Consider the following 25,691-nt stretch of genomic DNA (forward strand, 5'->3'; position numbering starts at 1 on the left):
ATATTCAAGCTGATGGAGAGGATGTTGAAGTAGTCAACACTTTCAACTTCCTGGGCTCTCTGATTGTGGATGGTGGTGGATGCTCACAAGAAATACGACGGCGTCTCGCCATGGCTAGATCATCTGCTATAAACCTCACTGACATCTGGAAAGACAGAGGGATCTCAAGGAACACCAAGATCCATATAATGAATGCTTTGGTCTTTCCAATCGCTACATATGGGTCTGAGACGTGGGCTTTGGGAGCAGTAGACAGAAAGAAAATCCATGCTTTTGAAATGTGGTGTTGGAGGAGGATGCTGAGGATATCATGGAAGGAACGTAAGTCAAATGATTTTGTCAAGAACCAAATTGGAGCGAAGGTTACCTTATGTCAGAAGATAGATAAGAACAAGCTGCAGTATTTTGGACACATTTCTAGGAGAGAAGGTGACAACTTGGAGAAGATCATTACCCAAGGTCATGTTGAGGGTCAACGAAAACGTGGTAGGCCAAAAGTTCGATGGGCTGACGGGATAAAAGAGATCACCGGCATGAACATCTGCGCAGCTCACCGATTTGCCCAGGATAGAAGTGGTTGGAACGTCATCATCAATAGGGTCACAAAGGGTCAGTCATGACTCATAGGACAACGACGACGACGATTACACAATTGATGAACTTCCAAGATTATGCAATTTGAGTGATTTGCAGCACTTACCGAGAAATTGGTTTTGTAGGCTAAGTCTTGATATGTGTTACTTATTAAAATATGTTTCGTGACATAACTAAAAAAAAGCAAAGAATCACCATATTGTGATAATTTTTGTTTCAGCCATCACCACAAACACATTGTAGGGATACAAGTCTGTGTGGTAGTAGGCCTACATACATTACAGATACAGGCATCTCATCTATATGGGCTGGGCATTTGTCAGCCAAAGTTAGGTAGTGTTTACATTAAGATTCACCTTACTTGTATTAGGTTATTTCACAAATAAAATCAGGAGCAAAGTAGACTAAGGATTTTTTTTCCGTGGTGAATCAAAATCACCACAACCTTGATTACTGCACACATGCTATCATTATTCCTGCATTAGCTAGAAGTTTCAGCTGATAGAGCTGATAAGTGAACAGGTACAAGTCAAACTTCCATCATAAGTATGCACACATTACTCAGTATCAGAACCTACCACTTTGGTCACAAATGGTGAACTATAGAGTATCTTGTTTCCAAGTTTATTTCATTAATTGCCAAATAATGGGGTTTTGGGGTTTATTTGCATAATGAAGCATTTTTATCACAGAAAATTGGCATACGTGTTATGCAAGGTTAGCTGCATAGTGAAGGTTTAAGGTAAGTAATAGAAGTTCTCATGTGTAGAACCCTGTTGTGTGGACAATCCTGTGGACCATCAAAAGAAAAAGGAATGTAGGTACAGTAGTCACCCACAGATACCATCCCCTCTTAAAATGACTAATTGCTATAACTCACCTGCTTCCCCCCCCCCCCCCCCCCTTCAAGTGCACAAAATCTAAGAAACACAACTTGGGAAGATTCTCTCACCACACTTCCCTAACCCTTCCCCCTCCCCTAACCTCCCATTTAATTTGCAACTCTCACTGAGTGAGGTAGGCCTATATACTGCTATATTATTGGTTCTTAACCTTGTGAGCCATTATAATTGCTAATGATTCCACTCAAAAATATTGATATTTATACTGTATTCTTTGTTTTCCTTTTCCAAATTTAGGCACTTTCTTCTGTGTGTCATTGCAGAAGGCAAAAGATATCACCAAACAGTCTGAAAGCAAATTAAGTCACATTTGTCAAGAATGTAAGTTACAACACACTCGTTCATGACGTACAACAATATCAGTTTCATTGCAGGATGAAAATTGTCAAGCTCCACTATTTTTCCAATATTTCAATAGCCTTTTCTTGCAGAGGTGTTTCAGTTTTAGTTCTTTCATCCTAGCTCTTTTTGCATTCTCCATATATTGGCTAGTAGATGTAAAATTATGATATGTTTGTGCTTTCATATTATTCCTATAGTTACTGTCACAATGAACACCATTAAGTCATGGCGTGAGGAAGCAAAAAAACTCTTGGCAAAGAAGCAAAAAACATCAAAGAGTGAGTTTATGACTTCTCTCAATACTTCAGGGCTTGATGCTTGGAGAAGAGGGTAGTATCTTTAAGATTGCTGTGCTTTTTGTCTTATACTTTGTCATTTTCAGTCAAGATTCCACTAATAAGATAAGCACTGCTAAAAACCTTTTATATCAACATGACAAAAGTAATTCTAGGCCTGATGTTTTGATCTTGACAGATTATTCTTCAGAGCAAACAGTTCGCCGTTGAAGAAGATTTGTTAAGATTGAAACATATTTTAAATATATTGTTCTTACGCTGAATCTGTTTGCTATGAATTGTCCTAAGACTTCATTTGTCATTATCCTTTACAATAAGAGTCAGCTGCCAGGTTTTTTTCTTGTATCTTTCAAGATTGACAATTTTTTCCCTAAATTGTTAATTTACTGTCTTCCTGGAATGCATACTGCTTGGCCAGATTTCTCAAAGTGAAGGACTCTTCGAATGGGACATAAAAAAGAAACAAAAGTTAGATGCAAATTGTTTTTTTTTTTACCTGCAAGCTCTTGCACATGTAATATGTTTTTGGCTGGTAGAGCTTGTATGTAAATTGTATGTAACCTTTAACAGAATGTACCTGCATTTGTTGCTTACATTGCTATTTTCAAGCAAAAGAGAAAGTATCTTTTGTTCATCTTTTACAGAAATCAATCTTTCTTGGAAAGAAATTTACGTTAAAGATCTGGATCTGTATCAAGCTTTGTGGTATGTTATGAAATTTTACTCTCATTGGTTGCAATGAAATCATACACTTTGTATAAACCATGCTGCCGTGTGAGTGTGCATACAGTATCTGTTTGTTTGTGTGTGCGTGTCTGTGTGTGATACCTTGCTTGTACCCACCATATATCACAGACTGAAAAAGAAATTCATGCAGATCTGAAGTATACATAGGTGAAGGGTAACAGAAGGGTAACACTGTTTCCCAAGAAGATTACAGTACATCTGAGACATATCTTTACTTCGATTTGTTAGATTCTTCACAAAAAAACATGCTTCATTGAAACCCAAGTGATGCATGTTTGCATTATATACTCTTCAGTAGGAATAATTTTCTCACATTTCTGTACATATTCCTGATAGTACATGATTCCATGCCACCACTGTAACTCTCTGTATATGTAGTGGTATCAGAAGGAGGGGAGGGGAGGGGGGGGGAGTGGTCATGGATGATATCATTATGTTCATATTGTGTAATGAATTTTTTAGTGCACACACATGGCATTGTCTAAGGAGGTCTGCCCCCTCTCATATACTGGTCCCCACATGTTGTATATTTTTATGCAGTTTGAATGTGTTTGCAATGTATCAGTGTCATTGGCTCTAGGATGTACAATTGGGTTGCTGTCTGTTACTTTTTTTTTGGGGGGGGGGAAGGGGAAGAATATGTCAGTGAACTAAAGTGTTTTCAGAGTTTCATATCATGCAGCTATGAGTTAATCATATTTAGTGTAGTAGCCAATGGAACTTTCTATATCTTTCTAAATTTTATTACCCATTTATTAATAACCCAGTGAAAGAATTAATCAACAGTAAGTGATTTAATTTTAAAGGCCAGTAAACAACCCTACACTTCAAAACCAAAATTTGAGTTTCCATTTCCATGCAGGTATTAAGCTGGATACTTCAAAAAGGAGGGGGGGGGGGTGGGGGTGGGGGGTTAGGGGTGGGGTCACCAAATGGTCAAAATAAAATGGAAATACAAGAATAAAAAAATTAATCAGGACAAGTGTGCAGAATTTGAACCTTTCACCATTCTTCACAAAAAAGTGAATGTTGGCTGTTTGACTTGAAGCTGTTTACACTTGACTTAAATATGTATTGCCAAAACAAACGGGACATACAACAACACATCTTAACAACAACTGTGTCATTAAATGAAACTAGAAGACACTAATTTTAGGATGAAAGCTGAAATACTAGCAGCTGATGTGGGGGACTATCATTTCATCAGTGATTGGGGAAGGGTCTAACTGGGCCCCTTTATCCCTCTGCCATCGATCAATACAAGGTACTGTATGAAGTCAGTCAACCATTATTCTACATAATAATGATGACAGTACCAATTGTTCATTTTCCATCTACTCATAGCTAATTGGCACATTGTTCTTATTGCTCTAAATATTTTCAAATGTTTTACAGGTACCTTATCTAACATTCTGTATACAGGGCAGTTACAACATAAGCCTGTAGTTTGTTTTCATTCCCCTCATCCTCAATCAATGTAGTAGTGATATTCTTTTAACTGTTCCTAAAGTTTTTTAGCTGTTACCAGGCCTGTTGATTAGTGCTGTAGAAACTAAGTGTTTCTGAAATAAATAAATATAAATTCCACTGCAATTTGTTACTGCATCCTGTCCAATTGGAATTTATCTCAGCTTTAGAAGATTTTGAGGTGAAATTTATGGCTATAACCCTCAGCAGCAGCTGTGATGACATCTACCCTAGTTACAACCTTCTAAAGTCTTGCCATATTCCCCATTGACACATTAGAGAAGAATCAACTGAGGTAGCATATAACCTTGAAGTCACTTGTTAAAAATAGTGAGGACAAGCTAGTCATAATGTAGGAAAGACCTGGGCACCTTGCATGCTCACCTGAATATTGCCAAGGACATGCAGAAATGGTAAATTTCCTCTAGATTGGTAATAAAAAGATTAAAGAATTTTGTCCAAATGTGATCATAATCGAAAATCTATCATATAGGGCCAAAGACAGTAAACCTTCAATGTTGTCAAGTCCATTATAAAGTTGCTAGTATATGTAATATTGGTTGGTTTAATTAAAACGTAAATAAAAATTTAACAAGCATTTAAGCAATTATGCTTTTGAAATATGACTACATGTTGCTAAATAGGCTTCTTGTAATTAAATAAATTGCTTCCCCAGCAGAATTTACATTTCTGTTTCTTTTGTAGGAATTCACTTACTGCTGATGAGATTAAACTACTTGAGGAATATTGGTGTAATGGGCTGCAGAGTTATGGGAGCAGTTTGAACAAGAAAAAAGTTATTGGAGTTAACAAAACAAACTTCGTTAGGTGCCAGAAGAATACAGGTCAGTTTAATATTTATTATTTTGCTCAAATTTGAACAATGAGTTAATTTTCTGCCACGGCTGTTTCGTTTCCTATGAGTTTGATATTTTGAGAACTCAACCCGGGCGTGATGTTAGAAAGCCCACTTAAATGTACCCTAGGGTCTTTCCAGTAAGAAAGCTAATAATGGCTGGTAGAGTCAGTTGTGCCATGTAAAATTAATCCATAATTCATCAGAACGTGAATGTCAGTGAACAGCTGTCATGTACATTGGCTAGGGATGGTGCAGGTGTAAATTGTGCAAACTGTTCTGTCAATTCAGAGGTCATCACTCCTGCATCTCTCAGAAACCTCATAAATTAGGTCATACCTGGACACATTGTATAGCACTCATCTATGTGTTCTCAATATACTGTAGGAAACACTTCCTGTTTAATTTCTCATAGGAGCAGTACTCTATGACTCACAGACCAGAGTGAGCAGTTTCAGGAAAGCCATGATACATGCCTGTCTGTTCTCTTGAGAATTGAGATAATTGCATTCTTTTATACCCTTATACAGTGTTTACATAGTACATAGGCCTACTCATTCTTACCCTGGTCAGCAGTATAATTTAGTCATTAACCTTTAAGAAATGCTGCAAACATGACATGTATCTGACATTTGTAAGATTGCAAATTTGGATGTTCTATTAATTAATCCCACTCCCCCTCATCCCCCCCCCCCCCCGCTATACTGGATGTTCTTTCAATAGGCTAGTTTATCATGAATATCCTGCTTACACTTAGATCCCCAGTGTGTGATCATGCCGTTGGAATTAAGTATAAAGTGTTATGTGACCAATACAGCTGTCTTGCCATATGTATAAAACTATGTCACATAATTTGTGTACAAGGTCTCAGTTAATCTGTGGTCATGATTGAACAGCTTTGTTAGGGATCGTCTACTACCCCTCTGCAGAGCTTATCTTGTAAATTCCTCAAACACAAGGTCTTTAAACTTTTCATGGTTCAGATCTGCATTTGAACTGCAGAACAAATTTACCATCCATAATCTCAGGATCTCTTAGGTTGGACCTGAACTCCTTCAGGGGGTCCACTGTAAACAGAGAAATTTATTTCATATATTGTAGTTGTATGTTTTGTGTATAGTGGAGGCAAATTACCTCAATCTGTGGCCATTTCCTGAAATGTCACAGCTGAATGTATTTCCAGCGCATTGTGAAAGAAGTTTTGTTTGGGTCTTCCTAATAAAGAGTTATCAGACTGATTTAAAAATTTACATAGTTTGGGTTCATTGGAATTATATCAGTGTATGGCAGCCTGCAGCAATCAGGCTATCAGGATATCTCAGAGCTCAGGTGATGAAATCATCATCTCAGCTACCAGTATGTAGAATGCTGGGGGCCTTGGCCTTGCAAGGCTTAAATGTGTTTGCTCTGTAGTGCTCTACATTAAGCATTTGAAGCAAGTCTAGCAGCGTGGCAAGTTCTTTTCCATTAAACCTACATCTCCCATCATTACGTTATAACAAAGTGTACAATACTTGACTTCAACCTTCTTTCACTTAAATTCGTTGGCAACATAATGTGCTACATCAGCATATTTTTAGGCCTGTCTGGATTTTGTATGGATTACACTGTTTACCAATTGTAACTTACACTTGCATCAGTGACTATTCTTTCAATGCTTGCCACGCATGGCAATCGCCATCAGCTACCACGATGTTGATGTTGAACATAATGTGCTACATCAGCATATTTTTAGGTCTGTCTGGATGTTGTATGGATTACACTGCTTACCAATTGTAACTTACACTTACATCAGTGACTATTCATTCAATGCTTGCCACGCAAGGCAATTGCCATCAGCTACCATGATGTTGATCAGCCAAATGTTAGTAAGCTGAGTTGACCAAATCTGTCTTATTAATCTGACGACGAAAAATTGCATTCAATAGTTGAGAAGGTTGAAAGACAAACATGAAGAAATGTTCCAGGAATGTATAGTACGTATCTCTTGGCTACTGCCATCACTAAATTGAATTTAGCTTCTTCTGACTTGATCATACTTTATTGGATTGTTTGTAATTGTTTGAATGACACTTGACATACCGTTTGTTTTTTATATATCTCATTAGAACTGGATTGACAACACAAAAACAAAGCAAGTCAGAAGAAAATTTGGCAGCCGCAACAAAGCACCTTCACTAAAACCCAGGAAAAAAGAGTGCGTATAGCTGCTTCACGGCAGTGTATATTTCAGAACATGGTGGGTAGATATGAAGTTCATTATATTTGAGTAGTCAAGAAAGCCCAACCTTCTTTCTGATGCAAGTCACGAGTCTGTTGATTTTATTGTTAGAAGAATTGAGCAAACATCCAGCTTTACTATTGGCCTTCTTATGGTGGTTTTGAAGGAGGTGGCTTGCGTCATCCCCCCCTCCCCACCCCCATTTCTATCCTTCCCAAATCACTTTCCTTGATTAGCTATCACATACTGTAGATTGTTAGCATGCATGCCATGACATTTTGAAGAAAAAACTAAGAAAATGTAATACTAGTACTGATCATAATGGTGGTAGTACACCCAGCTGTTTTGCTCTTTCTGCATGACTGGGGTACTGGAGTCCACATAGTCTAAATTCCAACACAGGACTAACAAAATGTAGGGTCACATGTGGGTTACTAAATTGCCATAAAAAGAGGAAGTGGTGAGCTTCTAATGAATTCTTTACCATATGTCAGCTCATACACAGCTCAGCATGACAATGTTCACCTATATGCAACCAAGGTAAGGATATCATGTCTGTCTGACTTAAGTCTATCTGTCTGTCAGCCTGTCTCTGTGTCCAAATTAGGAAAGATTCTTCTTTTCACTCAGTGTCCAATGTAACTCGATAAAATTTGATGAAGTTGGATGGTTTGGTATCTGTGCTGTTCATGAGTTTGTGATCAAGGTCATGTATGGCTTATGATGTGTCATAGATATGCCTGGGATATTCAAGAATTTGAATGGGAGCCTACTTCTAGAGATTAGTAACATGTGATTATATTTAGTTTGCAATGCCTGATCAAGATTCATAGTGTTCTCTAGTCCTGCTGATAGTTTGTGAGAATTGAATTACTTGAGGCCTGATCAAAAGTCGGGTAGGGGTTCCCTTAAAGTCATTTTGTGTTCAAAATACCGTGCTTCTACACTATGTAAGCATGCATGGTTTGTAAGATATGGGTTTGTCTCCTGCACAGGTACAAACGTGTACAATAGATCTGCATGCAAGTAGTCAAGTAATACTGTGTAACGTTGTCTGGAGTGGTGCTACACTTGGTACTTTCATTGCATGAAACAAGTTCTCTGTCTGAATTCCAAGTAATTAACCACCTTTATGGATGCAGCTATCTGGATAAAATACTGACATCGAGCTGCCTTTTATCACCATTGCCTAAATGAGTTAATCTTCTCTTTGTTTTGCAGCAACATCACCTGAAAACCAGGGTACAACCCTTAACAAAGCCAATAAAGCATGGAAGAAAGTCAAGGGTACACCAGAAGTCAGCAGATACAAACAGCAAGCAGATGACAAAATAGGATGGAAGCCGAAGGTGCTACAATCAGGCAGGAGCATAAGAAGGTCATGGCCAGGCACATTTTGACTGAAACCAAGAAAATGGTAAAAAACTGAAATAGCAGTAACAAAAGGCTATCATTTGCAGTGAGAGTGTTAATGCATACAATTTCATGGTACCGTATGTCAGTTATAATATTGCAGAAATTTCAGTGGAAGACTGATGAATATAACAATCTGTATGTAAATAGAAAAACATTAGAGCTGCATATTGTTTTACTCCCATCTGTATAGGTATAACATTGCAGGTGTTATCATGGCTGCTAATTAAATAGTCTTTCACTTATGTTTTTATTGCCAGAGTAGGACTCCAATGTCTATGCCAAATTATGTTTCTCTATATTTCATTACGATGAAAATATTCTACTCCAACATTCCCATGCACTTCACACTTGACATAATAATTAAGACGCAAACTCTAACCAATTTCCCCCATATGATAGAACTTGCATGGAACCGCTACGTACCTCCACATGTTTTACTATAGAAAAATAAAAGTGGAAATATTAGTGTGATATCATTGCAATTAACGCAGAGGAAAAATCTTCATTGTTCCTATTGTTTTTATTAATATCCAACTAGGAAGCTACAGTGATGTGATTTCAGTAGTAGTGGGTGAGGGAATTAAATTTCTGCGCTGTACTGAAGAACAGCAAAGTCATATTTCAAAGTATTAAACAACAATCACAAACAAATTTACCACAAAAGTCATAACCAGTGAAGCAGATTGACTCTGTGATGTTGCATGTTAACTCCAGTTACTGTATTCTTTCATCAGTAGAGGTTACAAGCATGTCCGCTATGATATCGTTGACTCAAATAACTAGCAATTCAATAATGCACCTGAAAATTGCAATGAATTATCATTGGGGTATTGTGGTGGAAAACAAAAAGGGATTACATCTTTGTTTTTGCACATCTGTTTGTGTGTGCATGGGCGGCGATCCGTACTTCCGAGTGGGGGGGATATAACCTTGTTGACTATCTAAGGGTAGCGCCACCATAGGTTGGCGCGAAGCGTACAAGATAATTTTGGGATTTACAAACCCTCTAGATGGCCGGAAACAGCACTTCCCAAGGTTTCCAAGCGACATATACCCGACTTTAAAATAGGGATATCATGTCCGAAATATCTCATAATCGGGATCCAAAATACTTTTTTTTAAATTTCGGGTGTTATTTTGGGAAAATTGCCCCTGTCAATCTTGTTTCAGCCGCTACGTTAGAATGTTCGAGAGCTCTTTTATATTATTCGATGAAGAAAATACTGTAGCCTCTTGCAGGCTATTATAGGCCTATACACATGCAATACACAATTACACATAGTAACATTCCGTTTGCTTTTTAGCTAGGCAAAACCTGATGAGTTGAACTTGGGGAATAACGCGACGACCTAGCAAATGTAGGCTAACTTGGCCGGGCAGTACGATGGTAGAGTGCTCGCCTGCGTTGACAATTGGAGGTCCCTGGTTCAAACTTCGGTATCGACATGTGATACCAAAACTTCCCTCCACTCCTTTCTCTATGAAAACTAATAAATTAATATAGGAGAGGCTAAGTCTCCATCCCCGAGTTCCGTTGCCATTTGCCAGGAGAGGAAAGTGTTTGCAATCTCTGCAAGTGGACAGCTGTACTCACGTTGGTTGGATGGGGACATTTAATGACAGTCCTGGAAGTAGGATTTTGAAAACATCTCACTTTGCGCCTGGGGGTCTATAGAGTTCAGAGGTTGAACCTGCCCATTGAAAATATCTGTGTAATGTGTCTTAGGTGCATGGTAATGCTATGTTAGGTATTCACTACGACTATTCACTGACAACAGCATACGTTTGGAATAATTATTTCTGCATTACAGCTACATTTCAGATTGCCAGACAAAAAAACCATATTATAAGTTTTAGGTTTCAGTTCGAGGGTACATGTACGTGTGTAGGCCGACTATAGGGCCTATATGAATACTATGAGGGTGCATATATGTACTATATCAATACCGTGGGCGCAATATTACCTTTTGTTGTTATAGGGCCAATGAAGCCTACAGTCAACTATTCTTGCTTTATAAAGACGCTTTATTTAAAAAGATCGCCCTGCGTTTATGGTAGGCAAGAAATGAAGCTAAAAGAGAGCCGTACATTCACGATGATGCATAAATGTAGGCATGAAAATATTCGTATCCCTAGCATTTGGTGGGGGGGATATGGTGTATTACATCCCCTCCACCCATTTTCATGGGGGGGATATATCCCCCCAGGATCGCCGCCCATGTGTGTGTGTGTTAGATTGTTGAGGGTGCTTTAATTTTTGTTTGTATTACTGGGAGTAATATCATTGTTCTTCATTTCTTTCCAGTGTTTTCATCTTCAAGAGTTGGACTATGAAGCAGTGTTCGTTGCCATAGATACCGAGCAAAATCTCCATAGTTCAGGAACTACTGAAGGCCAAAAGTGTTTAGATAAAGAGGTAGAACTCTTATGAAAATTTGTACTGAGTGTTATAGGTATGCAAAAACAATTTCATTGTTGCGTTACTATTCATTGCAGTTATTTATCAGTCAAGTTTTGTGGCATAGAGACTTTAAATGCCTGGAAGTCAGATTGCTTTGACTTCATCCCTCTTACCGACCAACATCCCTCTCAAATTCTAGCAACCAAGAAAAGAAAAAGAGTTGCTGATGTAAATTTGAAGAAGTAAGGAGAATTTCAACACCACAGCAGTAATATGAACGGGTTTTTCAGTAGAAGTCAAATCTATTAAGTAGTGTAATGTACAGTAGCATAATTATCCAACAAAAATCAACTGCATGTGAGGAAATATTTAAAGGTCATACATTCATTTTGAAGGTAGATAAAACTTGTGATTGTTTTTTTCTTTCTGTTTCATTCAATAGGGGGTAATGCTGATGGTCCTGTTAAAGAAGCAACCCGTGCAACACTACGTACCAGCGTGCAGGAGCTCTTTAACGAAAAATACTGTAAGTGAAACTGACTATCTCACGTTCATCGATTGCATCTTAGGAGAGAAATATTAGTGTTGTCTTATTGTCACTTACTCATTAGCAATGAACAGGATTTTTTTTTTATATGATAAGGTCAAATTCCATTCTTTAATTGCTGAGTGAAATACAAACAAATGGAACATCAGTCAATCAGTTTCCCAATTGTTCACAGTGCTACTTACATTAGCTGCCTAATATTGATTGTTCATTATTATGAGCTGCAGACATTAAAATGCAATATTCCATTTTTTCGGCTCATAGTAAAGTATTTACTACACAAACAATACTGTGGTTTCCGTTGAGTTGGAAAGAAAGTAATTTAGAGAAATTCGATGTCAAAGTTAGCAGATTCTCACTGACCAGAAACCTGATTCCTACAAGCTAATGAACGTACAGGTCACCGTGTGACGTCATTCTGCAGAGTGTACCGCTAACGCAAAACAATAACAATAACAATAAACTTTCCTCATACTTCTTGTAAGAGAGTAAGCCTTTTATTAACTTCAGTCTGGCAGTAAACATGCAGTTTCAAGAGAAAGAAATGGTTGTTAGAATTGTTCACACATAGCTACTTGAACTCATTTTGGTTGGCAGTTCTTCATTACAAGTCAATTATGGTTGCAAACCTGCCTCAACGACCGATGATATTGTAAGATTCGTTGCCATTATAGGCCACTTTTCATAGTGTGCGGTATGATATTGAGGTCTTGCCACAATTCCAATGCCTACCTTGTGAAAAGTATCAAGATTTCAGGTATTTCTTCATTTTTGTTGCAATTAAACATGTTTGCAGTTAGTTTTCGGTCAGTGGATGCAGTTGAATCCAAGAAATACAAAGCTTTGCGGGGTATGTCTCAGTCTTGCTGCCATAAAGTATAGGCTTTCAGCAAGTCACAACTCCACAAAAGCAGTTACACAAGAAATTGGAACACCACAGAAAAAAAAATGACTGATGGATTCCTTGTTACACATTTTAAGAGTTGTAAAAGTGAAAAATGCAATAACTTTTACTGTCTCAGTAAAATATATACATGCTCACAATGCAAATCATCCATACATAGTGTTATAGCTGGTGTCGTTGGTTTTGCTAAACAGAACTACATCACACAGGACCTCCTTGTGTAGCAGCGTACAACTATCTTTTGTAACATGATCTATTTTTAATGCACTTATGGGATAAATCACAGCTGAAGCTAAACAATTGAGTATGCACATTAGAATAACAATTAGGCAATCGTGGCTACTGTATATCAAAATTAGAGAGACAACCTTTAGAGGGCCTCTGAGTAGGCACTGCCCTTGACGTGTTTTGTAGACAGATTAACGAGAGTGGACTACTTGGAGGTGTGCAAGGGGACGGTATTCGACTATCAGACTGCAAAAAGTACCGATCTAGTATAGCCCATCATTCTTCCTAAGGTAAATAAAAAGCTTAAACTCTTCGCTGGTTGAATAAGTCATATTTTCTCTCATCCCCATTGTCTATAACCCGTCGTATAAACCTGGATTTACCTAGATATGACCATAGGCGTAGGAGCCCAACTTGCTTTGGGGGGGGGGGGGCTGGAATGACTTGCCGGAAAATATACCCAAAATTTTTCGCGTGCTCCGCACACATTCAACATTTAGGCATGCATCGGTAATTACATCGCCTGCCAATAACATACACTCATTTGTCGTGTTATTACCATTTGGGGGGGAGTCGTGACAATGATAATGTTAATAATTTAAGTTTAACCATTGAAAAACACATTGCAATTAATTCTCAGCATATATATATATATATATATATTGCCAGAATTTTCACAAATATATTTGATTAGGGGGGTGCAGCCCCCCAGCCCCACCCCACTCCTATGCCTATGAATATGACTAAGTGACATGAAAACAACAGTCAGTCTGGCATATGAATGATATTGCTTATACCACCCACAGACTGAAATGTGAATGTCATTATGACCAGGGTCAAAAAATTGACGTACAAAGGTAAAATTTTGAGTTTAGAAGTAAACATCTAACATAACGCCAATTCGTTCCAAGGAAACTTTTCAGAAGAATGTATCCTCTGTCCCAGTCATCATTTCTGAAGTGTGCTGAACATATTTTTGCCGGCATACTGTGGGAAACCTGGGAGCGAGAAAGGCTTTGCGAGTTCTCCTTACAAAATAAATCCAAAGCCTGCAGCGTCTGTCGTCGGTTTGATGACTGGGAAACATAAAGAGACTAAATCTTCGGTTCTAAAAAGTGTATTGGCAACATCCTACTACACAAATCATTGGCATTTTGATACTAACAGTTTATATATGACAGAGTGTCATACAGGCATAATGTAAGTACCTTAGTGAAGTGAATAGCTGGATCCAAGGTTTTCCTCAAACGACTCAGCACATCTTTGTCACAGGGTGACCTACAGTCACCTGAGCGCTTAGGAATGTTTGCGAAAATAGGAAATCTTTTTGTCCGAAAGTGCTAGGTTTTACTGAGTCCCATAATAACATAATGCAATGTGTCATAATGGAAGTGAAAAGATGTAACATAAATTTGAACAGATTAGAGGATTTTAGAAAAACCACCAGATATGCAATTTAAAGGAATTAAAATGTGTTCAACTTAAGGAAACTTGCAAAGCTTTAATGTTGGGAAGGTTTCCAGTGAATAGAACAGTTCTTGTGTGTTAATATTATACTCAGGGATGCGCTAGAGGGGAGGTGTAGGGGGTGTCTCACCCCCTCCCCAATCTTGGTAAAACTGACGATAGTTGGAAAATTTCAGTGCCACAGTCGGAATTTCCGACTGTCGCACTCTAATTTTTCCAACTGTCGCACTCTAATTTTCCGACTGTCGCACTCACATATTCTTGTAATTTGTGATTGACCTAAAATATTCGGTCCAAATTGACCTTTGATCAGTGACATTTACCACATTTTCCTTGTCACATTGAGAAATTGTATCTCGCGATCCTTATACTCCACCATACAAAACTTTGTATGATTTTGAATACTCTAAAAAAAATTCCAATTGAAAGATACTGTACAACGTTCGCCAGCTTCAATTTGGTTAATTTATGTATTAATTTTGCTATTGGTTGGGTTGACCCTGTTCGCTAGCTTCAAGTAAGTTCAGGATATACATTGTATGGTATACAATTAAAACACTCAATGTTAATCTACGGAAGCTTAAAAGTGCCATCAATAAGAAAAACTTCGCCCCATAAGTTGACATTTTTCAGTAACTTGTTTAGATAACAAGATAAAATATTATCAAAAATCAGAAAAATGTTGGATTGCTCAGTTGCTTTAACTGAGCAATTGACAAACTTTCTGAAAATGTTTAATTGACAATTACTTATCATAGCCTATCTCGTCAATTGGACATTTTTTCTGCAAAATGTTTAATTGACAACTAATCATATCTCGTCAACTCAACATTTTTCTGCAAAATGTTTAATTGTTCACTTCATTCTAAATGCTCAGTTGGAATGAAGTGCACAATTGAAAGTTTCTCATGTGAGTGATAAATAGCCCCCCCCCCCCCCCAAGAAAACAATATTAAGCATGCTAGTAAAAATCACTGTATTTTTTGATAATTCACTATGTCGTCGAATATAATTTGTTGCGAAAAAAATTTCCCCTGTGTTACATTAACATAGCTTTTGTAGTTAGTAGTCTATGTAGCTTAGAAGCAGATAACTTTACTCAGTTGCTAACTTGCTTAGCCAGAGTGATTAATAAGTTTGTGAAGTGAGGGCCTGTGTACAAATGTATCAAAAAAAATTTCCACGCGCTACGCGCGTTCGACATGTTAATGTTGACGAGTAGTACGCGGGGGGGGGGGTACAAGGCAGCAGTCGGAATTTTCTTGCTCCAAAACCCATCCAGTTGGAATTTCAGACACTACACCCCCCCCAATCATCAGGCCTTAGCTACGTCCCTGATTACACTGTTAGCTGGATGGAGGCATGAGCTCGAGTTTATCATGTGAACTAGTAAACTATGTTACTTGCTATCTGATTTAAGGCACATTGCTATCCCTGCAACATTTTAAGGACACATGTTTGTAATGGCAATACAATGCAAGTTGAATACACATCGTTAAACTGGTTTATATGATCACAGATGCAGGTACGGGCAGAAGAGCAATGAGCTACAAGCAGCTTGCTATGGGGAATATTGTGGTAGATGGTCTGTCACCTGGTATTACCTGTAAACGACCGTCTGCGTATGGAGTCCATGATTTGCAAGCAATATTACGCAGCAAAAATAGTATTACCATCAGTAAGTTTTGTGTTGTGTTTGCATGTCTTACTAGTAAAGCCAGCTCATGAGGCCAACAAGTGTTACATTTTAATGAGCAGATTCCTTTTGCTTTTTACAGTCATCAATTGTTATAAAGCTAAAACAGGACAATTTGAACACTTATAAACATGATATGAGAGGAGGGGGGGGGGGTGGGTGGACGAGAGGGTCTGGGTGTTTTTGCTGCAGAACTTCATGGAAATTGTCACATGATACATGCTGGTAGATACACACGATACCGGCTTGAAGGGAAATAATGACAATGAAATATATTCACTGAAATGGAGGAGGGAGGGGTCTGTCCATAATAGAGATAGTGGTATGTTATAGTTACACCACTACATAAACATTTTGACCAGCTGGGCTTAGGGTACTTGCTGTTTTTTCGTCCTGTAATAGTGCTCATGACTGTACACATTTATATTGTCCATATATTGTTGTATATACTTATAGTGTGTGTAAGTTCTCGTGAGAACATATCATTCTAACCAATAAAATTTGTTTCATTTTCATTGGAAACATTCCTGCTTTTCCTCACAAGGTACTTCCAGCAATGCAACTAGAACTCCAGATGCCAATTGCCTATCAGCAACTGAACATGGTACGTACAAAACTAATATCGAACTTAAAAGTTTGCTGATATAACATACTTTTTAATGATATCTTTTGTTCGATTTTACAGCACAAGTCATTCCACTTCCTGTTCAAGATGTAAACATTTTGGTTTAAGTTGACCATTTGTTAAAAATTCTCTGGAGCAAACTGACTGTACTACACTCAGGCTTATTGTAATTCTATAGCTTTGTAATGACCATGATCAGAATGTTAATATGTCAGCAGCAGAATTGCACATATCAAAGCTTAAAATAAAACACAAATATAATCAATTTTATATAATGTGCTCGCTCACTGTGTTTGTTCCCTTTTCTCTGTAATTTCTGTTTGCAGTGTCTGTGAGTGATGACAGTCAAATACTAGACCAGGATCAAGACCAAGGCTCTAGACGCGTGATGAAGCTGTTCATCCATCCTATACGACCAAGAGGGTTAGTGGTTTGGCTGTCATGTTCTACTTCATTTCTATCTTTATTGCAGTGGTTAGAAAATTCTTTGCTTATGCATACAACAAGCATTGCATTTCATCATTTTTGGTTTTGATGATAATCGTAACCTTTTTAGTTGTGATGCATGCATGTGTATGTGTTGTGAAGTAAAGCTTGTAAACACGATATCTCACAAAGAGAAGCATGGACATATCTAATACATAGAATATCGGTTTACCACATTAAGTGCAAGAACTCTTTCATTTTGGTGGAGGTCAGAGGGTTTATGGGGTCAACAGAGGTCAAAATTAAAAAAAAACTTCATAAACAAGATATCTCTAGAAAGGAAACGTAAAGAACTATATCATGTTTGATATGTGGATGAAATACATTGAATGTAAGTAGCCTTTCAGTTTGGTGAAGGTAAAAGGTCAGTTGGGGTCAACAGGTTAAACTGTGAAAGCCCTAATTTAAACATATCTCAAGAAGGGAAGCTTGGAGCTATTTCATACATGGTAAGTATATAGGTGTATCAAATTTATTCCAAGAAGCCCATGATTTTGGTGGAGGTCAAATGGATCAAGCTGTGAGGAATTGTCTATTCAATATCTCAACAGGTAGCTTGCTGCTAAATAATAAGCTAATATGTCGCAATGAGTTCAAGAAGCTTATCAGTGGTTACATTAGGGCAGGAACTTTCATTATGGATAGTATCTTATTCATGCTTTCTCTGTCTTATTGAGATCTATATATGTTGTACAGCCTCACCACACAGTAGGTCAGATCTTTATTTAGGTCAGATTGTTATGCTATTGCTTATAAATCTTTCATCATTGAAACCACAGTGCATTTGTGCAATCTGGTTCTTCTTTCATGTGAAATGTCAGATTTAATCACATGTTTTGTGAAGTGACATGCAAGGTGATATATTACAAGGTCTTTATTTTGTATCTATTATCTCCAAATGTTACTGGAGTGACAAAGATTTTGTAGTATCTTTACGGGGAGTATTTGTCACCATGACACTCAGGCAAACCCTTCTTAGTGTGCCAGTGAGCATTCCTATCCTAATAGGTGTTGATTTACGGAGAGCCAAACGTTCCATAAATGTCGAAAAAGAAAGTGAAGTGTCCAAGTTAATATATATATGTCCAAATCGATATCAACATGTTACAATTCGATATCAGCATGTTACAATTCCATATGAACATGTCGAAACAAAATACAATATGCCATTGCGTCTATCAACATGTCAAATTCAACATCAGCATGTCACGAAAACTTGTAACAGCATGCCATTACTACATTGGTCATGTCAACATGCTATATTTACGTCGTGCTATAATTTTGGCACTTCGGCGCGCGCCAACGTTTCGTATATGTCGAGATTTATTTCAGTATGTCCAAAACTTGTGTCAGCATGGTGAGCAAAGAGTAGTGAAGTATTGCCATGACAACATTGCACATGGTTCGTGTCGTTCACACGGTACTATGGTTGAATATACTGTAGCGGAAAGCTACGACTTTTCCTTAGTGAGATACGTTTCGTTCCCTCAGGGGTTACATCTGTTGCGCTCCGCGGAGGTAACGAGAGATGTTTATCCGAAACAGGAACAGGAACTGATTACGTAATTTTGCTATATCGATGTATTCCCGTGATTGGCATAGGCAGGCACGGCGGTGGGTGTGTGAGTCGATCCCATTGGTCGCAACTCATCTAAAAAACTGTGACCTTCACCTGCAACAGACATACAGTTTAAGTACTGTAAAAATATTAAAGCATTCTGAGTACTCTTAACTTTCATGTAACGTTTTTTTAAGGGCAAGTGGCACATAACCTGCTAATTATCTTAGAATTTGTTCCTCATGTTTTTCAACAATTAATGTATCTTCCAAATTTATGTCGTCTGGAACATCCAGCCTCTCAAACTCTTCAATCATCAGCTTCACCATAAATTCAACTATATCCTGTAGCATGAACATTTCTAATGTCCTCGGCGGATGCAAAGTTTTTGGCAGCCATGTTTCGTGTTACATTAATTTTGTTAATTTTATAACACTAGGTTCCCAATGCAATAGCAAACAGCACTAACGTTATTTGCCTAACGAACGAAGAAAAGTTTTATTTCATTTCATTTATTTTTCCATTTCCTCACAATGTTTATATAATAATAGGACTGTGAAGACAATACCATGCAAAGAAAATAATAAGTAATAAATCATATAAAAGAAAAATAATGGAAATTTCGGAGAGAAAATGGTGGAAGGGCATGGAAGCCGTAGCTTGTACAAGAAGCCCACCAAAATAAAGATAACAAGTATAAAGTATATGGGCAAGATAATAAAGCCCCTTACACTTGACTAAAAGTACCTATTTCGCCATTACTTGTTCATATATTGCGATGAAATATATGCTGAGATAAACAATTAATTATTAAATACGAATCTTCGCATGATTCGGTGAGAAATGAAAGATATATTCCGATCGAAATTCTTACAGGTATGCGTAACGTAACATATATGAGTACTGTGTATACTATTTCAATTACATATACGTTAGGATCGGAGTGTCTGTTGTTATGTTGTGAGGGACGCTATATACGAAATGACCTTTGTACCAGGATTACGTAATAGCTGATGATGGCTTTACCCGTGTTTGTGCCCTGAGGCATGTTTACTTATGGCGATCAAATTTTGTCGGTTACAATGATACTTCAAAGTGGGTTTTCTCCTTCTGTTTATAGCTCCATGATTCAACCATAGTACCGTGTGAACGACACGAACCATGTGCAACGTTGTCATGGCAATACTTCACTACTCTTCGCTCACCATGCTGACACAAGTTTTGGACATACTGAAATAAATCTCGACATATACGAAACGTTGGCGCGCGCCGAAGTGCCAAAATTATAGCACGACGTAAATATAGCATGTTGACATGACCAATGTAGTAATGGCATGCTGTTACAAGTTTTCGACATGCTGATGTTGAATTTGACATGTTGATAGACGCAATGGCATATTGTATTTTGTTTCGACATGTTCATATGGAATTGTAACATGCTGATATCGAATTGTAACATGTTGATATCGATTTGGACATATATATATTAACTTGGACACTTCACTTTCTTTTTCGACATTTGTGGAACGTTTGGCTCTCCGTATTGATTGGCTTGTAAAAGTAGGTTTAAAAAGCGACAAATGTCATGTACAGTGCATGATGTAATTCCCAATGTGATTGGTTATTATTAAAACTAATGAGTCTCACATAAACATCCATGACTGAAGTGAATCACATTAAAGCCATTTAAATTGTAGCTTGTGTCCTTCTTAAATGTGAATGGTACCATTACTTCCAGTCATTACATTGTGCTGAAATTACAAATTGTTTATTCTTTTTATCCTTTTCATCATCTGATTTCATTGGAAGTTACGAAGATTGTAACATCCGGATGCACGAGTTTGCACTTCTAATGAAACTATGTATCATCTTTATATCTCCATAGGACCTTCAGTCATTCTGCTTGACATATATGAAGACTAGCCGTCATGTCCAGAAAATACTGAGGAAGATGTGCGTGAAGAGGTAGAAGCAGGAGAAGAAAAAGAGCAGGAAGACGAAGCAGGTATGGTGACCCTCTTTCCATGGTATTACACCTTAACCAACAATGTAGATGATTCTGTTGCTTTAAACAGATTTCTCAACATGCTTACATCTGTTGCACATTGTGGGTTCCTGCTTCTAGGGCCTAAACCTCCTGATTTGAGTATAGTTTTCAAGCTGGAGTAGCAACTTCCTGATTAATCATTCACCACTATTGTTGTTAAATGATTAAGTTTACCATGCTAGTAAAAGTTTTTTTTTTTTTTCAGCTGATTTCTTCCCGGTGGAGAAGGTCCTGAAGAAGAGGCAGAAGAAGGGACAAACTGAGCATCTGGTCAAGTGGCAGGGGTACTCTTCAAAATTTAATCAATGGGTAGATGCAGGGAGTATCTCAAAGGAAGGCAAACCAGGTATTTAAATTGGCATTTAAATGTGTATGTACTAGGAGGATCATTTGTTTGATGATGTTGAATCACTAATGACCTATTTCTTGCCAGAGCTTAAGTTACACATCATTTTGAAGTTTACCTGTTCATATCATTAATGAAGTGAGCAATCAGAAATTTATGGTGACAATCTTTACTTAGAAACATGTTAGTGTTAGAGTTTCATTACCAGCCATCCCAGGCAAGGAGTTACGCTTGGTGGAAAATGGACAAAAGGTCGGACGAGGCAACATCATGTCAAAATAATGGGCAGGGCAATCCAAACCCACATCAATCCGCTTCATCAGGATCCCTTCCCTTAGTCCCTATTCAATCTTCTGGGACTGGTGCAGCAATACAGAGACTGTTACCTCTCCCCACAGAGGTTGAGTACCCAGCACCACGAACAACATAGTCAGGGCGTCAGACGGCCGTCCCTGCTCGTTTTAAGGATTTCCACTAATATCACCTTAATTGAACTTTGTATTTAGAATAGCATAATTGTATAAGTAGTCGCTGGACAAGTGTTTGGTTGTATGTTGAGTATAATTGTGATGTTTTAGTAGAGTAAATGCCGGGCTATGGCATGCTGTAGCTGTATTTATATGTATTTAACGCATTTACTTGTGTGGTTGGGTTTTTTTTAAATGTATTATGAGGAAATTTGAATAATATATTTGTATTTGTGAAAAGATGCATGGAAAAATGAGGACATTTTCTAAAGGGCGCGGGAGTGAGGTAAGAGTTGACGTTATGTCATGTTAATTGTCTATATGTGCAACTGTAGCTTATTGCATGTTAGAAGTATTTTAGACAGCTGCTGTGTATGTCAATGTCATTTCTGTTATGTGGTTATGCTAACCCTTGATTTGATTGCAATCAGTCAAAAAATGAGAGAGGTTTACACAGATCAGTAACAGTTTGGCCTGCTGTTACACCTCCCACATGCTAAATCTCGGTGTGCAAAAAGTGGATAAGTCTTTAGTGTTTCTAACATTAAACCATACTTACACTAGGAGAAAAAACACACAATGTGGAAATTGTTTTATTGCAACTATATAATTAGTTTTGAATCAATATAATATAGTAACAGGGAATATTATTGCTTCAGAGACTGACATGCACCAGTGCAGTAAAATGCTTACAGTCTTCAATTTCATGGGGGTGAACGCCTCATGTGTACCCCTTCTCCACTCTGGGCCAGACATTGATCGGGGTTGGGATATTGGAGTCCAAGGACACTAGCATATTATCATATTCAGGTTTACTAACTGCTCTTTTCCACTTTAAAACAGACCTTCAACATCAAGAATTGAAGAGAAAAGAAAGGTTCAGGACAAGTTACCTGTGCTTCACAAGAAGAGGAAGAGTAATAAGGATCAGCCAGTTGTCAGCCCTTTAGAAAGCATCAAGAAGGGAGTCAATGCAGCATTCTTAGGTGAGAACCCTTGAAGATGTCAGGTACGGTAGCAGTACAATAAACTGCCTCAGAAATTGGAACCGTTTTGGTTTGAGAACAGGGGGCCCCTACTAGCCAGATTTAACATGCCAGACAATCTAATCTGGCCCACCAAACAACAAAAGAAAAAAAAACCAAACTTTTTGGTTCACCAACTTACTGGACAAAAAAAAACGTCAAGAGAATTGGGATAAGCGTTAAGTTTCATCACGAAAAAACATTGATAAAAGTTTGTCCTAGATGCTAAAACAATCATCTCCCATTTTCAGCAATCTATTTTTGGCCTTTTATTATTCCAAATTTCCTCCTGTGGCTACCATGGTGGGCCAGCATACTGTATAAGTGATATTCAGCAGCCCACAACCAACAGGACAATAGGCAGCTGTTAAATTCATTTTAAATCAGTTTCTGTGCAGTTTCCTTCATACTGAGCCATCTGTATGCCTCCTACTGCATGCCCATTAAGAACTGCTTCAACTGTTGACTTTTCACCAGAAATTTACAACATCGATAGAAGTATCAGTTTTTTTTTTGAGTGTTATCGGGGAGGGGGTCAGATGTTAAACCCCATAAATAATGTGTTCATTAACTGAACAGTGCTTTTCAACATACTATAACAATCATTATAGTCACTGTGCACATTTGGTTTGAATAGTATTGTCATGCTTTATGGAAAACCTTTTGCATACCTACAGTATGGCATTTTCTGTCAGTTGATGTTAGCTTTGTTACAGAAATTTATTTACCATTGTTTTAACTTCTCCACAGGTGTTGCAAATATTGACATAGCAAATCTAGAAGTTGGTCTGAAGTTGAGAGAAGTGAATGTGTAATTTCTCACCAAACTGAAAGAGGCTATGTTAGATTTTGAAAACCACAGTTATCAACCACTGACTGTTTTAGCAAAAACTTTGGAAAACTGGGAGAATTTTTCAGAAGCCACTGTGAGTAATCAGCACTTGATTATAAAGTGATTTTTATAATGGAGTGCTTTTTAATTGTTTATCAAAAACCATGCAGCAGTGACTGTGTGTGTGTGCATATGTGAGAGAGACACCTTAGCTCAAATTTTGAAAACTTTGATAATTCAACAAGTGCAATATGCATGAAGTTCATACTTGGTAGAAAGCTACCCCTTAGCAAATTTTCAGCTGCAATTGTTATTGAATTGCCAGTGGTCAACAGTTTAAAACCCTATAAATGACCTTACTGAAGTAAAGGTTAAGTGAAATTAGTATGCTTATTCCTCAATCAAGTGCTTACCATTTGCTGTTATTTAGTACGTCAAAAATTGTTTGAGGTCCGCACCACTAAAAATTCTGAAAATTTGTTAACAGGTTATCTCACCATGTACAGCTTACATCAAGTTCACACTTCGAACAAGTAGAAGAATGTATTAGGTATCTACCACCTTAGTAAATTCTTCACTGTTATTGCTTTGGGAGGGGCCAAAGGTCATATGAGATAACCAATGGTCTAAACCTGAAAACTTTGTGAATGAGCTAACTCAAGGAATAATGCTACATAGAATTTCAAATTTGTCCCTCTGATTGAATACTTGCCATCTATTGTTTACTTTTTTTTTAGGTCAACTGTCATTTGAGGTCAATTTTAGTTAAATTCTGAAAACATATCTCACCAAGTTCAGCTTGCATGAAGTAAATGCTCAGTATGTAGACACTCTTAGTAAATACTCAGCTGGTAGTGTGTTGGGAGAAGTCAAGGTCATTTGAGGTCACTAGTGGTCAACAACTGACAAGTTTTCTAACTGAAGAAGTGAAGTTTTGGTTAATGTCAAATTTGGTACGAATTAGGTCTACTTAATAAGCATTTGTCTTCTATTTTTGTGGCTGTTTCGGTCAAGGTCACTCAAGGTCAGTTTAATTCACAGTCTGAAAAACTTCATAAACATGATATCTCACCGTGCACATGGGAATATAAGCCCTAGACGAGAAGAACAACATGAACAGATCTTTTACTTGACATGTGGATTCCTACATACGTCATAATATTAAAAACCTTTGAAAACACGATAACTCAGGGTTGTACACACCTTATCTTTGAGTACACGTTTAGTTCTCCTTTGCTAATAGTCGCAAGAGAATTTTTTTCCATTTCACTGTGGATCCCATGTACTCAGTAGAACTCTCCCCTCCAATGCACTACAATAAAAATAGGCAAAGGAATCACTAAGCCTCATGGCTTTCTGTTTGCATGTCAATTACACCTGATCTTTGAGGACAAAAGTCGTATCATTAAACTACTTTGACTTGAATTACTGTTAATATTCATTTTTACATTGTGTAACACATTTTTCTTTCAGGCAAATGGATACCATTATGAAGTTATTGGTGGCATCCACAATCTGACAGTCTGTAAGGAGCTGAGGGAGAAAAATCCAGACAAGAATGTGTTCGTTTCCCGTCTCTGTATAATTTACAGTAGGTCTCTGTCTAAAGATGCAAAACTTTGGTTAGCAAACAAGCACAACAAAATAGGGGAAACTCAGGCATCAGTTGAGCATTAAGGAAAAGGTGACTACCGTGAATGTAACATTGTTTTTATATAAGAATTTCTGCCGAGCAGTTATTCTTCTCATTCCTCTATATTGTATATTCAGGTTGCAATGACCAATGCATTATGACATTGAAAGTGTGCATGGAAAGTCCTTGTCTATACATAACACATAACTCTGTGTTGTGCACACAGAATACAGTAGCTCTGTTACAGTATGTGAATTTTCAATGATTGTTATCTAATCTCTCTCATAGGGTGGATTAGGTACCATATTGTAGTTCCTTTGCCAGTTGGACCATTAACAGTACCACGCAACAGTTGCCATGGTAGAGGTTAGTTTTCCCTTGTAGGGACAATCGAGGGGTCATTCATTGTGGGGTATTGCATGGTGACCGGAAGGGCATGACTGAGGGAGGGGTAAAGAGTTGTCTGTGTGGGGGTCCAATTTTATGTCCAAAAGTCCTCTTAAATGGCTGGGTTGAGTTTCTTAAACCTTGGTATGAAGCTGTCCTAGGGTAAACTTCTAGCAGATCCCGGATACATAGGTCAAATGT

General features: G+C 37.7%; 2 protein-coding genes across 21 annotated transcripts in view; one reads left to right on the forward strand and one right to left on the reverse strand.

Annotated features, from left to right (window-relative positions):
• Window positions 1-25,691, reverse strand: part of LOC139963637 (uncharacterized) — a 664,171-nt gene that overhangs the window by 464,564 nt on the left and 173,916 nt on the right. The gene's annotated exons all lie outside the window — the stretch shown is intronic.
• The window catches only part of LOC139963627 (uncharacterized), a 160,804-nt gene that overhangs the window by 20,793 nt on the left and 114,320 nt on the right, over window positions 1-25,691 (forward strand). For 3 of the 17 annotated variants that reach the window (XM_071964622.1, XM_071964610.1, XM_071964626.1), the window contains 11 exons: window positions 1,734-1,817; window positions 2,036-2,116; window positions 2,779-2,839; window positions 5,054-5,193; window positions 7,313-7,443; window positions 8,647-8,842; window positions 11,147-11,294; window positions 11,685-11,768; window positions 15,908-16,066; window positions 16,629-16,688; window positions 17,036-17,132. Coding sequence is in view for 2 of the 17 variants with exons in the window: in XM_071964626.1 (XP_071820727.1) it covers window positions 1,734-1,817; window positions 2,036-2,116; window positions 2,779-2,839; window positions 5,054-5,193; window positions 7,313-7,323 (377 nt within the window). In the remaining 15 variants the exon portion in view is untranslated. Of the gene's footprint in view, window positions 1-1,733; window positions 1,818-2,035; window positions 2,117-2,778; window positions 2,840-5,053; window positions 5,194-7,312; window positions 7,444-8,646; window positions 8,843-11,146; window positions 11,295-11,684; window positions 11,769-12,585; window positions 12,640-15,907; window positions 16,067-16,628; window positions 16,689-17,035; window positions 17,133-25,691 lie in introns of those variants that run through there. The other 14 variants (XM_071964611.1, XM_071964614.1, XM_071964627.1 and 11 more) reach the window with 14 other exon arrangements.

This window comes from Apostichopus japonicus, chromosome 22, assembly GCF_037975245.1.
Source record: "Apostichopus japonicus isolate 1M-3 chromosome 22, ASM3797524v1, whole genome shotgun sequence".
In the NCBI taxonomy this organism is placed as follows: Eukaryota; Metazoa; Echinodermata; class Holothuroidea; order Aspidochirotida; family Stichopodidae; genus Apostichopus; species Apostichopus japonicus.